General features: G+C 36.1%; 1 protein-coding gene across 3 annotated transcripts; it reads left to right on the forward strand.

Moving 5' to 3' along the window:
- The first annotated feature begins 407 nt into the window (after window positions 1–407).
- On the forward strand, window positions 408–6,901 carry LOC136228997 (uncharacterized). Of its 3 annotated transcripts, none has more exons than XM_066017526.1 (10): window positions 408–697; window positions 1,396–1,455; window positions 1,582–1,790; window positions 2,457–2,571; window positions 3,812–3,979; window positions 4,703–4,826; window positions 4,932–5,557; window positions 5,638–5,771; window positions 6,159–6,251; window positions 6,493–6,901. In XM_066017526.1, the coding sequence occupies exons 2-10, from the start codon at window positions 1,438–1,440 to the stop codon at window positions 6,602–6,604; spliced, it is 1,599 nt and encodes a 532-aa protein (XP_065873598.1). In that variant the 5' UTR covers window positions 408–697; window positions 1,396–1,437; the 3' UTR covers window positions 6,605–6,901. The 3 variants fall into 3 exon arrangements, with proteins under 3 accessions (XP_065873598.1, XP_065873600.1, XP_065873597.1); XM_066017525.1 differs by having other exon boundaries at window positions 409–697; window positions 4,926–5,557; XM_066017528.1 differs by lacking the exon at window positions 3,812–3,979 and having other exon boundaries at window positions 4,926–5,557.
- Window positions 6,902–17,532: the final 10,631 nt, after the last annotated feature.

Raw genomic sequence — 17,532 nt, forward strand, 5'->3', positions numbered from 1 at the left:
CCCTAACTTTTAGAATAAAGAAAATTGTTTCATTTCATAATAAAAAGTAAATTGGGAGATAAATAATTGAAAAGTTACAATCTAGATATAAACCAGAGAAGTTTGAATAAATAATGTTCTACGATGACGTTTCATTAAAAAAAAAAACTTTTCCATGAGCAAATATAGTATGGTAAACTTTCAATACTTAACAAGTAAAAAGATATATGAATGAGGGGTTGGAATGAGATAGTGAAAACATAGGCAAACAATGATTTTATCCAACACTTGTATATCATACCAAAACTGTTGTCACAAATTTGTATGTGGGCCCACAAATATAAATAAATTAAAAATTCCGAAGACGAGAGGGAGGGAGGGGGCGTTTTTGGGATAAAACCGAACGCGAAATAGCAAATTTTAACAAATAAAGAAAAGAATATGGGATGGGATGCGCATTGCACCACCGTGTGCAAGTTAGCGCTTGGCTTTTTTGTCTCTGGGTCCTTCCGTTTCCACTTCTTTATCCCCGAAAACCTACACGTAGAAGCTCTCTTCCCTTTGGTCGCCGTCTCATTGTCATATAGATCTGATAGGTTTCTTCGCTTTGTTTCCGCGTTCGGCTTCGTCTTGGTATTTTTTCGACCTCTTCGCCGGCTTCTACGATCAATTCCGCTTCATTTTGATCCGATTTCATCGATTACGGTTAAAACGTGAGGTAATTTGCATGCTTTCTTTTCAGATATTGGATTTTTTTTTTCTTATTCGTTGATTTTGTGTTTGTGCGATCTATTTTCGGCATCTGGATTCATAGAACATGTTATGTTTTTCCTGTTACATGGAGTTAGGGTTGGATTTTTTACAGTTGTAATCAATATTGCGATTAATTTCGATTTCTCGACTTTATGCACCCCAAAATAACTCAATTCCGATCTGATTTGGTTGATTCCGAGTTATCCGTACCGTTTTCCGTCGAGGTTATGATTTTTTACAGTTGTAATCAATATTGCGATTGATTTCGATTTCTCGACTTTATGCACTCCAAAACAACTCAATTCCGATCTGATTTGGTTGATTCCGAGTTATCCGTACCGTTTTCCGTAGAGGTTATGATTTTCTACAATTTGCATTTATTATTTTTTCCCAGTACTTTTGTTTTTAATGGTTGTCCGATTTTCTGTTGGGATTCTTTCTTGCATCTCATTGCGTAAGAAGGATGTCTATCGTTGTCTTTCGTATTCCTGGATTCTAAATCAAAATCTGTCAAGATTCGTTGTTTTTTATATGATTTAATATCGATGGTTGCATTCAATTCTCTTCCCTGTATTTTTTCTACCCCCAAGAGTAGCAGAAGAATAATTCCTGTAAATTCAATATCTTTATGTCTGTTTATTCATGTGAATTTCCATATTACAGGCGTCCAGTAGCTGTAATTAGCAACCATTTGCTGATTTCAGCATGCGGGTGTATGAAGATGTAAGTCTCCCAGGTTTTATGCCTATATCTAACATTAAAAGATGCTGCATAAAGTTGGTCTTTTACTTATAATCAAGTTGGTTCTGTGATTTAAATAAATAAATATTTATGTTTGTCTTTATGCAGGAGTATGAAGATTATGATGAATATGAGGAAGAACAGGAGGAAGAAGGTGAGGAGGAGGAATACGAGCAAGAGCAAATGCCAACTGCCGAGTCACAAGAGTATCTTGAATTAAGAAAACGGATTAAAGAACAAATTAGGAAGAAATTGAAGAAGGAAAGTGGTTCTGGTGTTTCCAAATCCCAAGAGACAAAAAAGAAATCTTCCGACAAGTGAGTGATGTGCATATTTTTTGATGTTACATCTAAGTACTCTTTGCTTTTGCTGTTCTCTTGATGCAACATGATGTTTCGTACACAAGTAGATATTATTGCTTCCAGCGGATGATTGTATATAAGCATTTCGCTTGTATTAAATATTTTAAGATGCTCTATGCTTCACTTTCCCTTGAAATCGTTCTTCAGTATGCTGATACCAATATGAGGATCAGAGTGTAACTTTGAGTTAGGATTACTTGCTAGAATCTGGTCATAAGGTGTTGGTTATATACTCTGCTAGGATCTTATATGTCGAGAATTTTTCAATGCATTTCATGTTTTAAGTGATAATTAATAATTATTTGAAAGTGAATGCTAAAATGTTTCAGTTTTGTAGGACTTTTACCAAAATAGCTTCACTAACTGAAGCTCTCTTTACCTGATTCTTTGTCATCATAGCCTATTGAACCCTGCATGCTTTATTGTCTGCATTGCTGATCATCTCGTAAACATTGCATTATTAGATGATGGAGAATGTTTGGTACCTTTTAGCAAATATTACACATCTTGACTGGAGCGAACACCATTTGTTTGATTTTTTTTCCGCAAGTAGCTTTATTTTATTTTGCTGTATAATGATTAACCATCCGCTTTGTATTTCTAATTGGCATCTTTCTGCAGTTATGGATCATTCTTTGGTCCGTCACAACCAGTAATTGCTCAAAGAGTAATCCAAGAAAGCAAATCATTGTTGGAAAATCCACATTTGATATTCAAAACTCCTACTCCTCATAGTGTATGTATTCAAAATTTCGTTTATTACTATTGTATGCACAACCATTTAATCCAAAATGAATTCTTATCTATGTGTTTGTGTGACTTTTTGATTGCCATATTGGGATTGATAATATAATAGCTCGTTGACTTTGTTTGGGTAAATTGTACCGAGCTTCAATGAAGCTTTGGGTTTGTTTCACAAAAGTCATTGAATTTCATTTTCTTTCAATAAAAGCATCGAACTTCATATTTTTTTTTTATTATAAGATAATGAAGTTTGGTGAATTTTTTGAAAACAGATTCCAAACTTCAATGACCATTTGAATCAAACTCATAACTTCAATTGCCATTGATGCATTTTACCCACCTTGTTCTGTTCAGGTCATTTGCTAAGGATACGAATGCTCCTTTAAGTGTAATAGTTTCCTTTTTTATATTAATTAATATAATTATCTACATAGAGTATTTTTATTTGTTGAAGAATTCTCTCATATGACACTCCTGCACATGCATGTGGTTGCTAGAGGAAAAACTAAAAATCAATATCTTTTTTCCCTTTTCATCTTAATCAAATTAAGAAAAGTCATGAAAGTTATAGAAAGAGAGAGGACAAAATGGAGAGGTTAGGTTTGTAATTTTAGGGGCATACGTTTTTTCTCTTAGTCAAATATTTGGTGCCCCTTTAGCTATGATGATAATGATAATAGCCATTTGGTTTTATTACTATAAATGTTATGGTACATTGGCCACTGGATTCACTTGATGGATACTCTCTGTCTCTCTCTCTTGATGGACTCTCTCTCTCTCTCTCCCTCTCTCTCTCCATTTAGGCACTTAATGTATACTATTTGCTAGCTTTCCAAAATGAGCTATTTTGAGTACAGGATGATGTGGGTTTTTAAGGGAAAATAATCCAACTTACCTTACATTAGTCCTTGCTATAGATGAATTTTTGTATTTACAATATGAGATGACCCTCGCTGGGAGCGGCAACTCATATATTTTTTTTTTGATGATAATGCTTATTATATTAGCAGTAGGTATGATAGTATGGGCTTCTCTTTTTGTCAGTCTACATGCTTTTTTAGCCATGATTTTGTAGACATGCTCGTGTTATGGATACTGATTGTCACCAACAGGATAAAGATCCTGTAAATGGCTATTTGTACATTAGGTGTTTTCTAGACTTAATTTTAACATCTGCTGAAAATTTCTTTCAACATTCAATGCCGATAAACTTACTGCTGCTGCTTTTGCAGAATAAAAAGACCTCTTCTTCAAATGGCACAGTTCCAAAGAACGGAACAGTTCCAAAGAACGGAACAGTTCCAAAGAACGGAACAGTTCCAAAGAACGGAACAGTTCCAAAGAACGGAACAGTTCCAAAGAACGGAACACATGAGCAAGTACCCAAAGTTAGACATGAGGTATCTTCATTAGTGTCTCCTTCTGTTATCTTCTGTTGAGCTTTGAACTAGTGGTGAGCGAAACTGAACCAAAAATAAAAAACCATACCAACAAAACTGAGGCTAACCAAATTGTAGTTCAGTTAGGTTTGGTTTTGATTTTACTAAACAATTTGGTTTTTGGCTTGTCTTTTTCCATGGAAAACAGAAAAAACTGAACTGAACTAGCTAGCTAGTCCTCGTAATGCACCTTATAATTACAATATAATTACCTTTATATGATTAAGTACTTCAAAAAAAAGTATTGTTATTAAGCAAAAGGACTATATTACAAGTTTATTGCTTAGTATTATTATGGTTGCAAAATGATATTATTATAGTTATAAATAGTGTAATATGAAATTAGTATTAGGTAGTATGATCAAAGTTGAATAAGTTAAAAGCATTATTATAAATATTGGACCTTTTTTTTTTTTTTTATGTTTGGCTTTTACCCAAACCAAACCAAATTGTAATTTGGTTTGGTTCCAAAAATGTTACATATCTTGGCTCAGTTTTGTTTGGTTCTGTTAGGCTCAAAAACCGAATTGGTCCATGCTCACCCCTACTTTTGCTCCCTCTCTCTCTTGGTGGAGTTTTAGGCTGCTAATAGGGTTGGGTCGAGGGGGTGTTGGTTATATCTTGCTGTGTTGAAAACTTCTGAACTTCATGTAATCATGATCATGGAATTTGTCATGTGCACAGCTGAAATCGAAAGTCCAGAAAATAAAAGATACAAGAGATTACTCCTTCCTGTTATCTGATGATGCAGAACTTCCAGCTGCTATAAAACCTCCTGTATCTCAAAATGCCTCTGTTTCAAGATCTGGTAAGTATTTCGTTTGGTATACAAATTTAGTTCATGTTGCTTAGTGCATTCTATTTTTATTAAGAGAACTTATACAGGTCTTTTTTGCTGATGCTCAAGAGGCAGGAACTCCACAAATGCCTCAGAAGAGCAAACAGCCATCAGGAAATAGTGCCAGAGATATCCGTAATGGCCGTGAGGAAGGGAAACCGATTCCTACAAATGGCCATATGCATTCTAAATCAGGGTCATACAAATCATCATCCACGAGCAGACATTCTTCTACCTCAGTGGATTCCAGGGGGCAGCTTCAGAACACCAGTGCAACTGGTCATGGCCGGCCTGTGTCATCAATGGACGGTAGAAGGCAGGCTCCAAGCAAAAATGCAACCGGCCCGGGTCGGCCTGTGGAATCAATGGACATTAGAAGGCACAGTCAAAGCAACAATGGAAGCGGACCTGGCCGGCCTGTGGTATCTATGGATAGAAGAAGGCAGCTTGAAAGCAACAGAAATGGGCCAGTCCGGCCCTTTGGAGGTCCAAAACGTGGGCCTTCTCAGGCCCCTCTTATCACTGGGGAGAAGAAAACCTATGCACCTGGTAGAAAAGATATCCTGCCTCCTGATCGGAAGCCTCTCCCATCCAAGATGCAACCATCAATATCTAAACAAGAAGTTGAACGTAGACTATTGTTACAAGAACGTAAGAACTTATCAATGCAAAAACATTCGGTGGCATCTTCAAAATCTCAGGTTTGTGCCACTTCTTATTATTCCAAGCTTTTATGATCTTTGTAAAGATCATTTTAATTTATTTCCTAAAAAATACACAGATAAGTAAGCCCGTTAAGCAATTACCATCGCGTCCACAAATGCAAGATCCTCGGTTGAAAAGAAAATCCAGTAGACCCTTTGATGATGAAGATGAAGATATGAAGGCTCTTAGCATGATCAGACAGATGTGCAGGTAATGTTTCTTCTTATGCTTACGATTACCACTTTGATTGGGCTTTTGCACTTTCTTTCTTTTTGAACCCAGCAAAAGTTCTTACTTGGCTGAAAAACTATTTAATAGCTAGACGATGCTTTCAGGTTTTTTTTATTCTGCTGAATAAATAATTTAAGTTGTGGAAGTTTGATTTTTTGGATTTGGGTCCATAAGATATTATCCAAGTCTCGTGTTTTTGGGATGATGCAAAATGCATGAATCGTCAGATGCTTTTCTCTGTAAATATATTTTATCTTCGACAACATATTAATATTCAGTGTTTACATTGCTTTGCAGAATCTTATTTAGACAATGCAAGTCAAGTTAGTTTCTTCTAATTAAATAGAGATTGCTTTTCTTTTGCAGAGTTAATAGGTATAGGAATCAGGTTGATGATGATGAGGATCTGAGTGACATGGAGGCAAACTTTGAGGATATCATGAGGGAGGAGAAACGAAGGTTAGTGGCATTTGCTAAACTGTTGATTATGATCAAAGAAAATTGTTATCTTTTTCTTTTTCAGTGGTTTGTGTTTGTGTCCATGCGTTAAATGATAGTTGAGGACCTGGCCGGCACCGTCTGCTGGTCCTGTCCAGTTAGGATTATAAATCCTTAATAAATGGAAAGTGCTTAGAACCCTATGAATCGGCCAGGTCCATTACACGCTGGATTGTAATGATGGTGTTTTGTATTGTTGCAGTGCCAAAATTGCTAGGAAAGAGGACGAGGAGCAACTCCGGCTGATAGAGGAAGAGGAGAGGCAGGAGCGGATGAGAAAGTTGGCAAAGAAGCGTAAGCTGACTAATCATTGACGGAGCTGACCATGACCATGACCATATATACCCTCCATTTTTCAACAGTTCGGGGAGAGCCTTGGCAGGCATCACTGCCCTACAACGTCCTAGTTTTTTGGTTCTAACTTTGCATTCTGCTCTGATGTAGTAATTAATTGTTGTTCAATTTTATTCCCAATTTTATTCTATAGTTAAAAATATGTGAAGGTGTTATTTGTCAGGGGTTTCTTTTTTACTCCTGAATAATATGGCAGTTCATTTGTATGTATTATGTTACCCATATATAATGCCAGAAAAAGAATTAGCCTTTTTTCAGAGTTACCCATATACAATCTCCCTAAATTATACGCACTTGGCAGTATGAAATTTTCTGTAAATATTTCCAAGTTTAAATTCAATATTTGTTTACTTGTGCCTAATATTGCACATTGATAGTTATTGTTGAATTAGCAGTGAATTCAATAGAAGGCTGTTTGTATTGCTTTTTAAGCTCTCAATCTTAACGTTTTGGTTTTTTGGGTTGGTAACATAAAACTCAAGAAAGCCTTTAATTTATTAAATTACAAATAACTACTTGTCAAAAATAAAAAGCCTTATAAAGCACAGAGAACAAAAACACTATGGAAGGAAAAAAAACTGAAAGCACAGTTCATATTCGTTTTTTCCCTTTGTGCCATCTGTGCAAATTCATAAATCTGTTCATTATATGATCTTCAATTTCACAATTCTTTCTAAAATTCCATTAAATCATTAACTGATCATTCATTCAATTCATAGTAAAATTGATTTCATCTTATAAAGAGAAACTGAATTGAGTGATTATGCTTTATAAACTGAATTGAGTGATTATGCAAGAATGAAACTGTAACCAACTAATCCCTCTAAGTTATTTGAATTCATTTGATTATTAATTTGAATTAGCTGTTATGTTGATTTCAATTAAAGTTAGGCTAAAGACAACTAAAAATAAGATAATGAATAAAAGCAGTAAAAAATGCAATCATCAATAATCTACACCTTTGTACCAGCATTATACGTAATCATTCCAAAATTTTAAGAGAATAATTCATGTCTCTTAACAAAACTAGTTTTATTTTGAAAGGCTTGAGTGAGTCACCTGAAGAAAAACAAGAAGATTTGATATACATGTTGAATGTATAGTTTGATATACGGGAATATTATGCGGATAGATAGAGATAAGTAATAGCACAATATTGATTTGAATCACCTTAGTGATTATGGCTCAAATGCCTTGTATTTATAGTGAGTCAATAGTAGTTTGTATAGGAATACAATACACAAATATAATAGTATTGAAACTCTACCTAGCTAGGAATATAGACAAATTGAAACTCTAACTAGATAAGAATCTATTTACAGAGATAATAGGAACATTATCTCTAACACCCCTCCTCAAGCCGATGGCGGGCACGAACAAAGAGGCGAGAGCGTAGCATCGTGAAGCGAGCTAGCGGCTTGGTGAGTATGTCTGCAACCTGATCATCGGTTGGCATAAATCTAACACTGAGAAATCCTTTGTGAACTTGTTCACGAACAAAATGATAATCTAGCTCAATGTGCTTCGTACGGGCATGAAAAACTGGATTTGAGGTGAGATAAATTGCTCCAACATTATCACACCATAACTAAACCGGAGTGGGTAAAGGAAAGCCTAGATCCGAGAGAAGTGATTTGAACCATAGGAGTTCTGCCGTGGCATTTGCCACTGCCTTGTATTCACTTTCTGTGGAGGACCTGGCTATTGTGGGTTGCTTGCGGGTCTGCCACGATACAATGCTGGATCCAAGATAGACACAAAAGGCACCCGTGGATCTTCGATCATCATGACACCCTCCCCAATCACTATCTGAGTAACAATGGATGTGATCTATTGGTTTGATGGACATGACTATCCTAAAGTCTGATGTGCCCTGAATGTAGCGTAAGACCCTCTTGACTCCTTTCCAGTGCTCATCAATCGAACAGTGCAGGAACTGACATAATCTGTTGGGGTGACGAAGGGCGAGGTGAACTGCCATCCCGAAGTCGCAAACGAGCCACCGAAAGCCTCGTCCATACTTTGATCGGCCGCGAAAGTTGGAGCAGCGGCAGAGGCGGCAGGGGCGGCGGCGGTTGCAGCAGCTTGGAATTGAGTGTAGGTTGTTGATTGCGGATTATCAGAGGATTCGGAGGATGCAGAAGTTGAGACTACTGATACCATGTTGAATGTATAGTTTGATATACAGGAATATTATGGAGATAGAGAGAGATAAGTAATAACACAATATTGATTTGAATCACCTTAGTGATTATGGCTCAGAGGCCTTGTATTTATAGTGAGCCAATAGTAGTTTGTATACACAAGTATAATAGTATTGAAACTCTACCTAGCTAGGGATATAGAAAAATTAAAACTCTAACCAGATAAGAATCTATTTACAGAGATAATAGGAACATTATCTCGAACAATACATACATTGAGTTTTCAAGGTACACACATTTTGACAAATTAAAAACAGAGAACCATAAGAAAGATGGTTTTAGTTCTCAAGGTACACCACATTTCTGAAAAGGAAATTGAAAAACAAAGAACCAAGAAAGGAAATTGAAAAACAGATAACTGACAAGGAAATTAAGAAAACGCAGGACAGAAGGAAAAGGCAAAAGGGATGGATAGTGGCTATAAGAATAGAAGATGAATTATGAATTTGGAAAGTAACTTTTAATGAGATTATGATATTTTAAATTAAAAATACAATATGATGAGGTAGAAGATGGTTAACTGTAAAAAAGAGTTCAAAACCCGGGAACATTAAAAGATCTCTGTCCTATTAGTCTCCATAATGTTGTTTATAAGTTTATCTTCAAAAATTTAGCCAATCGTCTTAAAACTATGTTTGCATTTGATCATTCACCCCTCACAAAGTGCATTTGTACTGAATCAGGTGATAACTAATAATGCATTAATTGTTTTTGAGGTTTTTCATTCTATGAAGCATAGAATCAATAGTAAGTAGGATGTGTGCGCTATGAAGTTAAATATGAGTAAAGCTTATGATAGGTTGAAATGGTGTTTTATTAAAGATATGATGTATGTAATAGGTTTTTCAAGTTGCTGGATCAATTTGATTCAAAATTGTCTCTCTTTAGTCTTGTTTTGTTTCCTTATAAATGAGGTGCCTAAAGCCTTTGTCATCTTTGACAAGAGGATCCTATTTTACCATATTTGTTTTTATCTATGCGGAAGGGTTGTCAGCATTAATTAGGAAATATGAGAGTAACAGAGTTTTGCATGGAATTCCTGTTAGCAACTCGTGACCGACTATTTTTCATCTATTCTTTGCAAATGATTTAGTGATCTTCTTTAGAGCTAATTCTATTGAGTGTACTGTTGTTCGTGAGCTTTTACATGTCTATGAATTAGTTTCTGGTCAATGTATTAATTTTAACAAAACTGATATTACCTTTAGTAGGGGAATGATGGTTGGTAGTCATGCGAGATGTGCTACACTATTGGGTGTGCGTGATGTACGGTCTTTTTGATAAGTACTTAGGCTTGCCTTCTGTTATTGGCCGATCAAAAAAGGCAGTTTCTAACTTTCTTAAAGAACGATTGATGAAGCGTATCAGTGAGTGGCAAGAGAAGTGTTTATCTCGGGGAGGAAAATATATTTTGCTTAAAGCTATAACACAGGTTGTACCACAATATATAATGAGTTGTTATTTTTGCTACTAATGTCATTTTGTGGTGAATTGCAACATGTTATGTCTAGGTTCCGGTAGAATCATAATTCTCAACAAACACTTACCCATTAGGCCAATCGGGAGAAAATGTGTTTGCTAATGGAGGATGGGGGATTGGGTCTTAGAAATTTGTTAACTTTTAACCTTGCCCTACTTGCTAAACAAGTTTGGAGGTTGATTAAGTTCCTAGAATCACTGTGTTCTCAGGTTTTCAAACATAAATATTTCCCGAGGGTTAGTGTGATGGAGGAAAATGTGGGTTTCTGTGCAAGTCATGTTTGGAGGAGCTTAATAAAAACTAGACAAGTTATTATTGATGGAAGTTGTTGGAAAATTGGTGAAGAAAGATCAGTTAATTTGATGCAATCCCATTCGGTTCTTGATGTGTCGTGCAATCAACCACTCTATTTAGTAAATCCAACTCCTACAATTCTGCTGGAAAACAGAGTTAATCAATTTCATGTGGCATCAACCATTCTAAAAATTCAATTAAGTAGGAAGATTGTTTCCATTCTTTATTTTGGTTACATTCTAAAAATGGGGATATTTGGTTAAATTTGGGTACAAAGTGGCTTGTAATTTCATTAGTTGAAAAAAGAAAAAGTACAACAAACAAAATGTAAGGAATAAAACATCACACGATTACAGACAAATATAATATCCACAAAGTGATAAAAATGACTACAAAGAGCAAAAAGAACCCATAAAAGGCATAAAAAAAACATAAAACAACAATATATTTTTTGTAAATCCAAATCTGTAGGAAGACATCTGCAATCCAAACTTCATCCTTTATACCATTCCGAACATTTGGATCTGGCTCATTTTTTTGTTGCAACCACGTAGATTTATTGATCTACAGACAAAATAAACCATTTCCGCTCTTGCTAAATCCGAAAAAAGCATAAACGAGAGAATAATAGAAAGCAGATACAATCAGACAGATAAAGAATTCTGATGAAATACATGAATAGAGAAAAATGAAGATTTGCAGTTTTTTCTTATGTAATTCTTAGAAAGAACCGTTTTTCAATTCTAAAAAAAAAAGTTATTAAAAGAGAAAAGTCTATAAAAGCTTAACTTTTATTCATTTTAGCCAATGAATTCAAAGACTCAAAATAAAACTTTGCAATTTAATTTTTACAATTCGTGCACTTTATTTTTTTTTTGCTTTTATTTCATTCTTTATAATTTTTCAGTTTATCCAAACAAATTTAATCTGGTTCTTACATTTTAACATTTTCAATCTTTTTATAAATTCGTGACCTTATTGTAATTTTCTTGTTTTTTTAGTTTAACTCTTAATAATTTGAATTTAAGAAACTATTCGGTCTTTTTTGTTTCTAATAATTATCTAAAATCTAAAAATGATTTATTTGAAATTCACAAATATTATAAACTGTGATATTTCATAATTTTATTTTTACTCCAAAATGACCATTACAATAATAAGGTGTACTTTTAAAACTAGAGAACAATAATTTTTATTATAAAAGCATTCAAGATGCTTTTTTACCTTTATAAACTTTTTTTTTTATAAAAATTTGTAATTATAAATAAAAATTTGTAATTATAAATACTAGTGGAAAATAACTGTTAAATAATATATATATTTCGATGTTTTCACAAATAAAAAAAGGTATTGCTATTCACCGCACTCAAATTCCGGTCTGTTGAAACACTTTTCCACATGATTTTGATTTGACAAAATTATTTAAGTTAATCCATGATTAAGGGACAATTAAATTTAAGTGCTTTGATTTAATTGTACTAATATGTTTGTTCAATGTTGAGTATAAATATAAATACAAATAGTTATAAAAAGTAAGACAGGACGAAGTCAGCATAAGATCACAGCACAAGCTGAGTAGAGTGGAACTCAACATGAGAGAAGATAAGTCATCTTCAGAACAGAAGCTTAAAGATCAAGAAGCTGAGTGGAACGAAACTCAGTATCAAAAGTAGAAAAGTCTTCCGAGAACTATGTCTTGCAGAACGAAGCTGACCATGGAAGCTGAGTAAAAGAGAACTCAGTATATGCATTAGCAAACAATCACAAACAACGGCTAAAAGACAAGCTGAGTGATCTTCAGGACAGCATGAATGATCCGTTTGCTAAAAGACAAGCTTCGACAACTGTCTGCACCAATAATAGAAACCTTGGAATTACGCAAAAGCCAATTTCGAGATGCATGGGTCAAATGTTCGTTAGCTAAAAGACGAACTGGCACAAGAAGACGAAATCTGCAAGAAGAAGACAAACCTAACGCCTGCGAAATTCAGACGACAGGATTGACCTGCAAAACTGAAGCTGACAAGAACTTGTCTAAAAAAGGACCCGTTTGGATCAACGGACAAATCCAAAGATTCAAATCATTCTGCTTCAGACCTCAACTATATAAGGACATGATCATTCTTGGATCATTAGCCGATCACAACAAGAACAAAAAGAGCATACATACAAAGCACACAAAAATCAAAAGAGATCTTACACCAAATTTCTATTCTTGTGTAAAAGCTAGATTGATTTTCTGTAATCATCTAAAGTGTTCTTCATTCGAAAAGAACAATTTGTATCAATTGTAAAATTGAGAGTGTTGTGCTGAGTACTCGATGTTGAGTGCTTAGTGGTAGAGAAATCTAGGTGTTTGGTTATAGCACCTAGTAGGAGTTGAGTAGACGAATAGAGGACGATACCCTTGCATATTGAACTGCCTTGTAAACGGTTTGTGCTCTACCTTTAAAGAGCTCAGTATTGGATTTAAAAAGCCCGGAGGGACTCTGGGGACTGGACGTAGGCGGAGAGGCCGAACCAGGATAAGTCGAACTGAGTAATCTCTAACTCTCTCTCTCAATATATATATATATATATATATATATATATATATATATATATATATCTGTATGTGTTGCTTGTCATATTTACTCAGCATATAAATTGTTTAAACTGACACTGAGTAAATAGGAGTGTTGAGTTGGAAGCTGACCACAAAAGTGTCAATTCCCAACTCATATATAAAATAGCTCTAGTCAGCTTCTGACTAAAGCTATCCTACGGTACAATCGGCCGTGCTGACCTAAGCTGAGTTAACAAACTTGAGAAATTATATTAAGTCAGCTTAATTAAAATGAAAAAGTTATATTAGTTCCTAACCCCCCCTTGGAACTAATCACACGGGACCAACAAGTGGTATCAGAGCTTAATAGCTCACTATTCAAAGATTTAACAATCTTGAGCTGATCCCGATAAATGGCTGAGAACAGCACTCGTTTCCTTCCAGGAAACCAAACAACACAGATACTCCCGGAGGGATTATCAATTAGTCGGCCTCCCCTATTCTTCGGATCTAATTATACGTTCTGGAAAAATAGGATGAAGAACTTTATTCAAGCCACAAACATGAGTGCATGGCTTGCAATAGTTCAAGGCCCATATGTGCCTTATAAAACTGTTGACAATGAGAAAGTTGTTAAGAGTGAAACTGAGTGGTGAGAAGATGACCTTAAAAAATTACAAAACAATGCTTCGGCTATCAATATGCTTCACTGTGCGTTAGATGCTGCAGAATACAATAAGATTTCAGGTTGCGAGTCAGCACAGGAGATTTGGAAGAAACTTGAAGTAACCTACGAAGGAACAAGCAAGGTCAAGGAATCAAAGGTGAACCAACATATGAGATTATACGAGCTGTTTGAGATGAACGACAATGAGGACATCTCAGGAATGAACGCTAGATTCACCAACATCATAAATGAGCTAAAGAGGCTCGGCAAGAACTTCACTGAAGAAGAGCAGGTAAAGAAAATCCTGAGAAGCTTACCTAAGAGCTGGCAAGCTAAGAAAACTGCCATGGAGGAAGCTCAAGACTTGACCACATATAAATACGACGAGCTGATCGGATCTCTACTGACCCATGAGATCTCTATGAAATTTTTTGAAGCAAAATAAAAGTCAGAAGACAAGAAACAAAAATCACTTGTCATGAAAGCTGTTGGTCCCTGGTAATTAGTTCCAAGGGGGGGGGGGGGTTAGGAACTAATATAACTTTTTCGTGTTTTAATTGACCTGACCAGAAGTTATTTTGAAATTTTATTAACTCAGCCTTTGGTCAGCTTGGTGAGATATATCACAGGACAGCTTTAGTCAGATGTTGACCAAAGTTGTTTCCTTGAGAGTTAGGAATTGACACTCTTGGAGGTCAGCTTCTAACTCAGCACCACTTATTTACTCAGGATCAGCTTAGGCAATTTATATGCTGAGTAAATAAAGCAAACAACAAATGCAGTTATAAGAGAGAGTTTAGAGATTACTCAGTATCACTTATCCCGGTTCGGCCTCTCTACCTACGTCCAGTCCCCAGAGTCCTCCGGGCTTTTTGAATCCAATACTGAGCTCTTTAATGGTAGAGCACAAACCAATTACAAGGCAGTTGAATATGCAAGAGTACCTTCCTCTATTCGTATACTCAACTCCTATTAAGTGCTACAACCCAGCACCTAGATTTCTCTACTACTGAAGTGCTTACAACCAAGCACTCAGCATTACACACTCAATATTCCTATTGATCACAGACTTGTTCCTTTTTGAACTAAAGAACACTTTAGATGATTACAACTCAATCTAGCTTTTACACATAGAATAGAAACGTCGGTGTAAGATTCCTTTTTGTATTTGAGTGCTTTTGAAACTTTCTCTCTTGTATTTTTCTTTTGATGCTTCAGTATATTTTGAGTTCTTCGATTGTCCTTTTATAGAAAAAAATTTGTAGACTTGATTGTTTTGAAATGTCTTGACCGTTGCTACCAAAACGGCTCTTTTGGGGAACAATCTCTGGAAAGATTCAGACTGCACCTCCATTCCCTTTCTCTGTTTTCTTCAGGCGTCAGGTTTGTCTTCTAGCGTCTGGTTTGTTTGTTTGTGCCAGTTGTCTGTTTCCAATAATCCAACGTCCCATGACTCTCGGAATTAGTCTTTTAGGTGTCTTCGAGGTTCCAATTATTGGTGCAGAAGATTTACAGACTTTGTCTTTTTGTGAACGAATCCTTCATGCTGTCCTGACTGTTACTCAGCTTCGTTTGTTCTTTTCGAATGTTTCACGGTTTATGCTGAGTTCCTACAAGGTCAGCTCCATTTTATTTAACGCTCCTGAAGAAGTCTTCAGCTTTAGTCAGCTTCATTTTGTTCCTGAATTTTAGCTCCACTCAGCTTCTATTTTGTCATGCTGAGTACCTTTCTACTCAGCTTCTATTGTGCTGACTTTTGTCCTGTTCTTTACTTTATATATTTTTGGACTCAAGATTTAACAAACATATTAGTACAATTAAATCAAAGCATCTAAATTTAATTGTCTCTTAATCATGGATGATTTTGTCAAATCAAAATCTTGTGGAAAGGTGTTTCAACAAACTCCCCCATTTTGATGTTGGCAAAATACATAATTACGGAACTCAGTTATAAGTTGCCCCATGATTGATATTTTTGAAATGACTCCCCCGTAAGGGTTGCATTTATTTTATTCTAAGCCTTTCAAGATCTAATTTTATTGGACTTGTTACATTTGTGTATACTGACTTAGTTTTGGAAAGATGTTGTCTCTTAGTTTAGTTTTAGTGTTAATGTGGTTAACCTTTTTGATTTGTTTGTTCAAGCTTGATTAGTTAGATCAGGAAGAAAAAAACTGATATTGTGATATTGGATTTAATCAACAACAAAACAAAGCATATTAACTTAAACAGTAGAGACCACAAAAAAACAGGTGACAAGATATGGTGACAAATCTCTAGACACAAACTGGCTAGATTTACTTCTTCTTGCTTTGAGCTGAGGGATCAACAAAAGTAATGCCTTTTCCTTTGCTTCCAAACGCAGACGCAGTTCCTAAAGGCTGAGGCTGAGTTCCTCTTATACTTGTCTCCCCCGTTTTTGCCATCATCGGGTTGGTAAAGGAAGGTCTTATTTCTGGCGGCAGAGGAGAGATAGTTAGAGTAGCGATGAAGCCTTTTTGTGCTTTCACCCAAAATGTCAATGACGGGAACGCTATCGTCTTGGACATGCCTAGGAACTCGAAGGGAGCTGCTGATCATACTGAGGAGACATTCATGGGCTTTGCTCAGGCAGGAAATTAAACTGGTGACCTGACCATAAGATTGATGGAATAGTTTGAGCAGAGCAGAGTCATAAAACATGCGTTGGGCATTGTTGATCTGCATGGCCTTCATGATAGCTTGGGAAAAGCTCATGAGTTCTATGTTGGATACGAGATCAACATCCATCTGGGTTCTATCAATGTTCAGGAGTCTGACTGCCTCACTTAATTGGTCAATGGTGCACTGAGAGGAAGAGGATACTAAGTCACGTGTACTCGTCAGCTCAGCTTGAAGCTTAGTGAAGCATTGTTGGAGTTCGGTAGAGGTGACAAACTCAGTATTGCTGGGTGGACTGGATTTAGTTAGCTCAGCATATAGCTTGGTGAAGCAATCTTGCAACTCAGCAGATGTTGCAGACTCAGTATGGGCAGTTGCTCTAGAGGGGGTCAGTTCCGCTGCTAGCTTAACAAAACAGTTTTGAAGCTCAGTGGAAGTGACGTACCCTGGATTGGCTTCAGACAGTTGTTGAATTTTCCCTTCAAGAGAGTTCATATGAGTGGCCATTGTAAGCACTAATTCAGTCAGTTTGGCCATTTGCTCTTGGGTTGGTTGCTTAGTTTGGACTGCAGTGATAATACTGACCAGATCTTTTAGGCTACATAGTTCATGCAGAAGCTGAGTGATACCTGTCAGGTGAGAGGACCCAGCTTGAGTGGATTGGCAACCTTCAGCTTGAGTAGGATGAAAATCTTGAAGCAAGGACTGAGCAGAAGCAATGACCCGACGGCCAGACTCAGTTGCATTCAAGTATGCAAACTTAGCAGCATTGGACTCAGAGGCTGGTGCAGGATTTTCTGATGGAGGTGGTGGTTCCTTGCCAGATTGAGTACCTGGACTTTGATGGATTTGTTGAGCTGAGTTATCAACATTTTGTGTTGGAGATGGAATTGAGGTATGAGTTGGCTTAATTTGAGCAGTTTGACTTGGATCTACAGGGTTTTTGGCATGTTCCTCATCCTGAGTAACAGAGGCTTGCTTTTCCGCTAGATCTTCTGGTGGAGATTCAGTTGCATTTGAAAAATACTGGAACTGAATTGTAGAGAGGTCAGTTTCAG

The sequence above is a fragment of the Euphorbia lathyris genome, chromosome 5 (genome assembly GCF_963576675.1).
Source record: "Euphorbia lathyris chromosome 5, ddEupLath1.1, whole genome shotgun sequence".
Taxonomy (NCBI): domain Eukaryota; kingdom Viridiplantae; phylum Streptophyta; class Magnoliopsida; order Malpighiales; family Euphorbiaceae; genus Euphorbia; species Euphorbia lathyris.

What these genes read in the sequence shown, in the direction of transcription:
- LOC136228997 (XM_066017525.1), top strand. An exon ending in ATGATCAGACAGATGTGCAG is followed by an intron (nt 5,772 to 6,158) that starts GTAATGTTTCTT and finishes TTTCTTTTGCAG; the next exon opens with AGTTAATAGGTATAGGAATC. An exon ending in ATGAGGGAGGAGAAACGAAG is followed by an intron (nt 6,252 to 6,492) that starts GTTAGTGGCATT and finishes GTATTGTTGCAG; the next exon opens with TGCCAAAATTGCTAGGAAAG.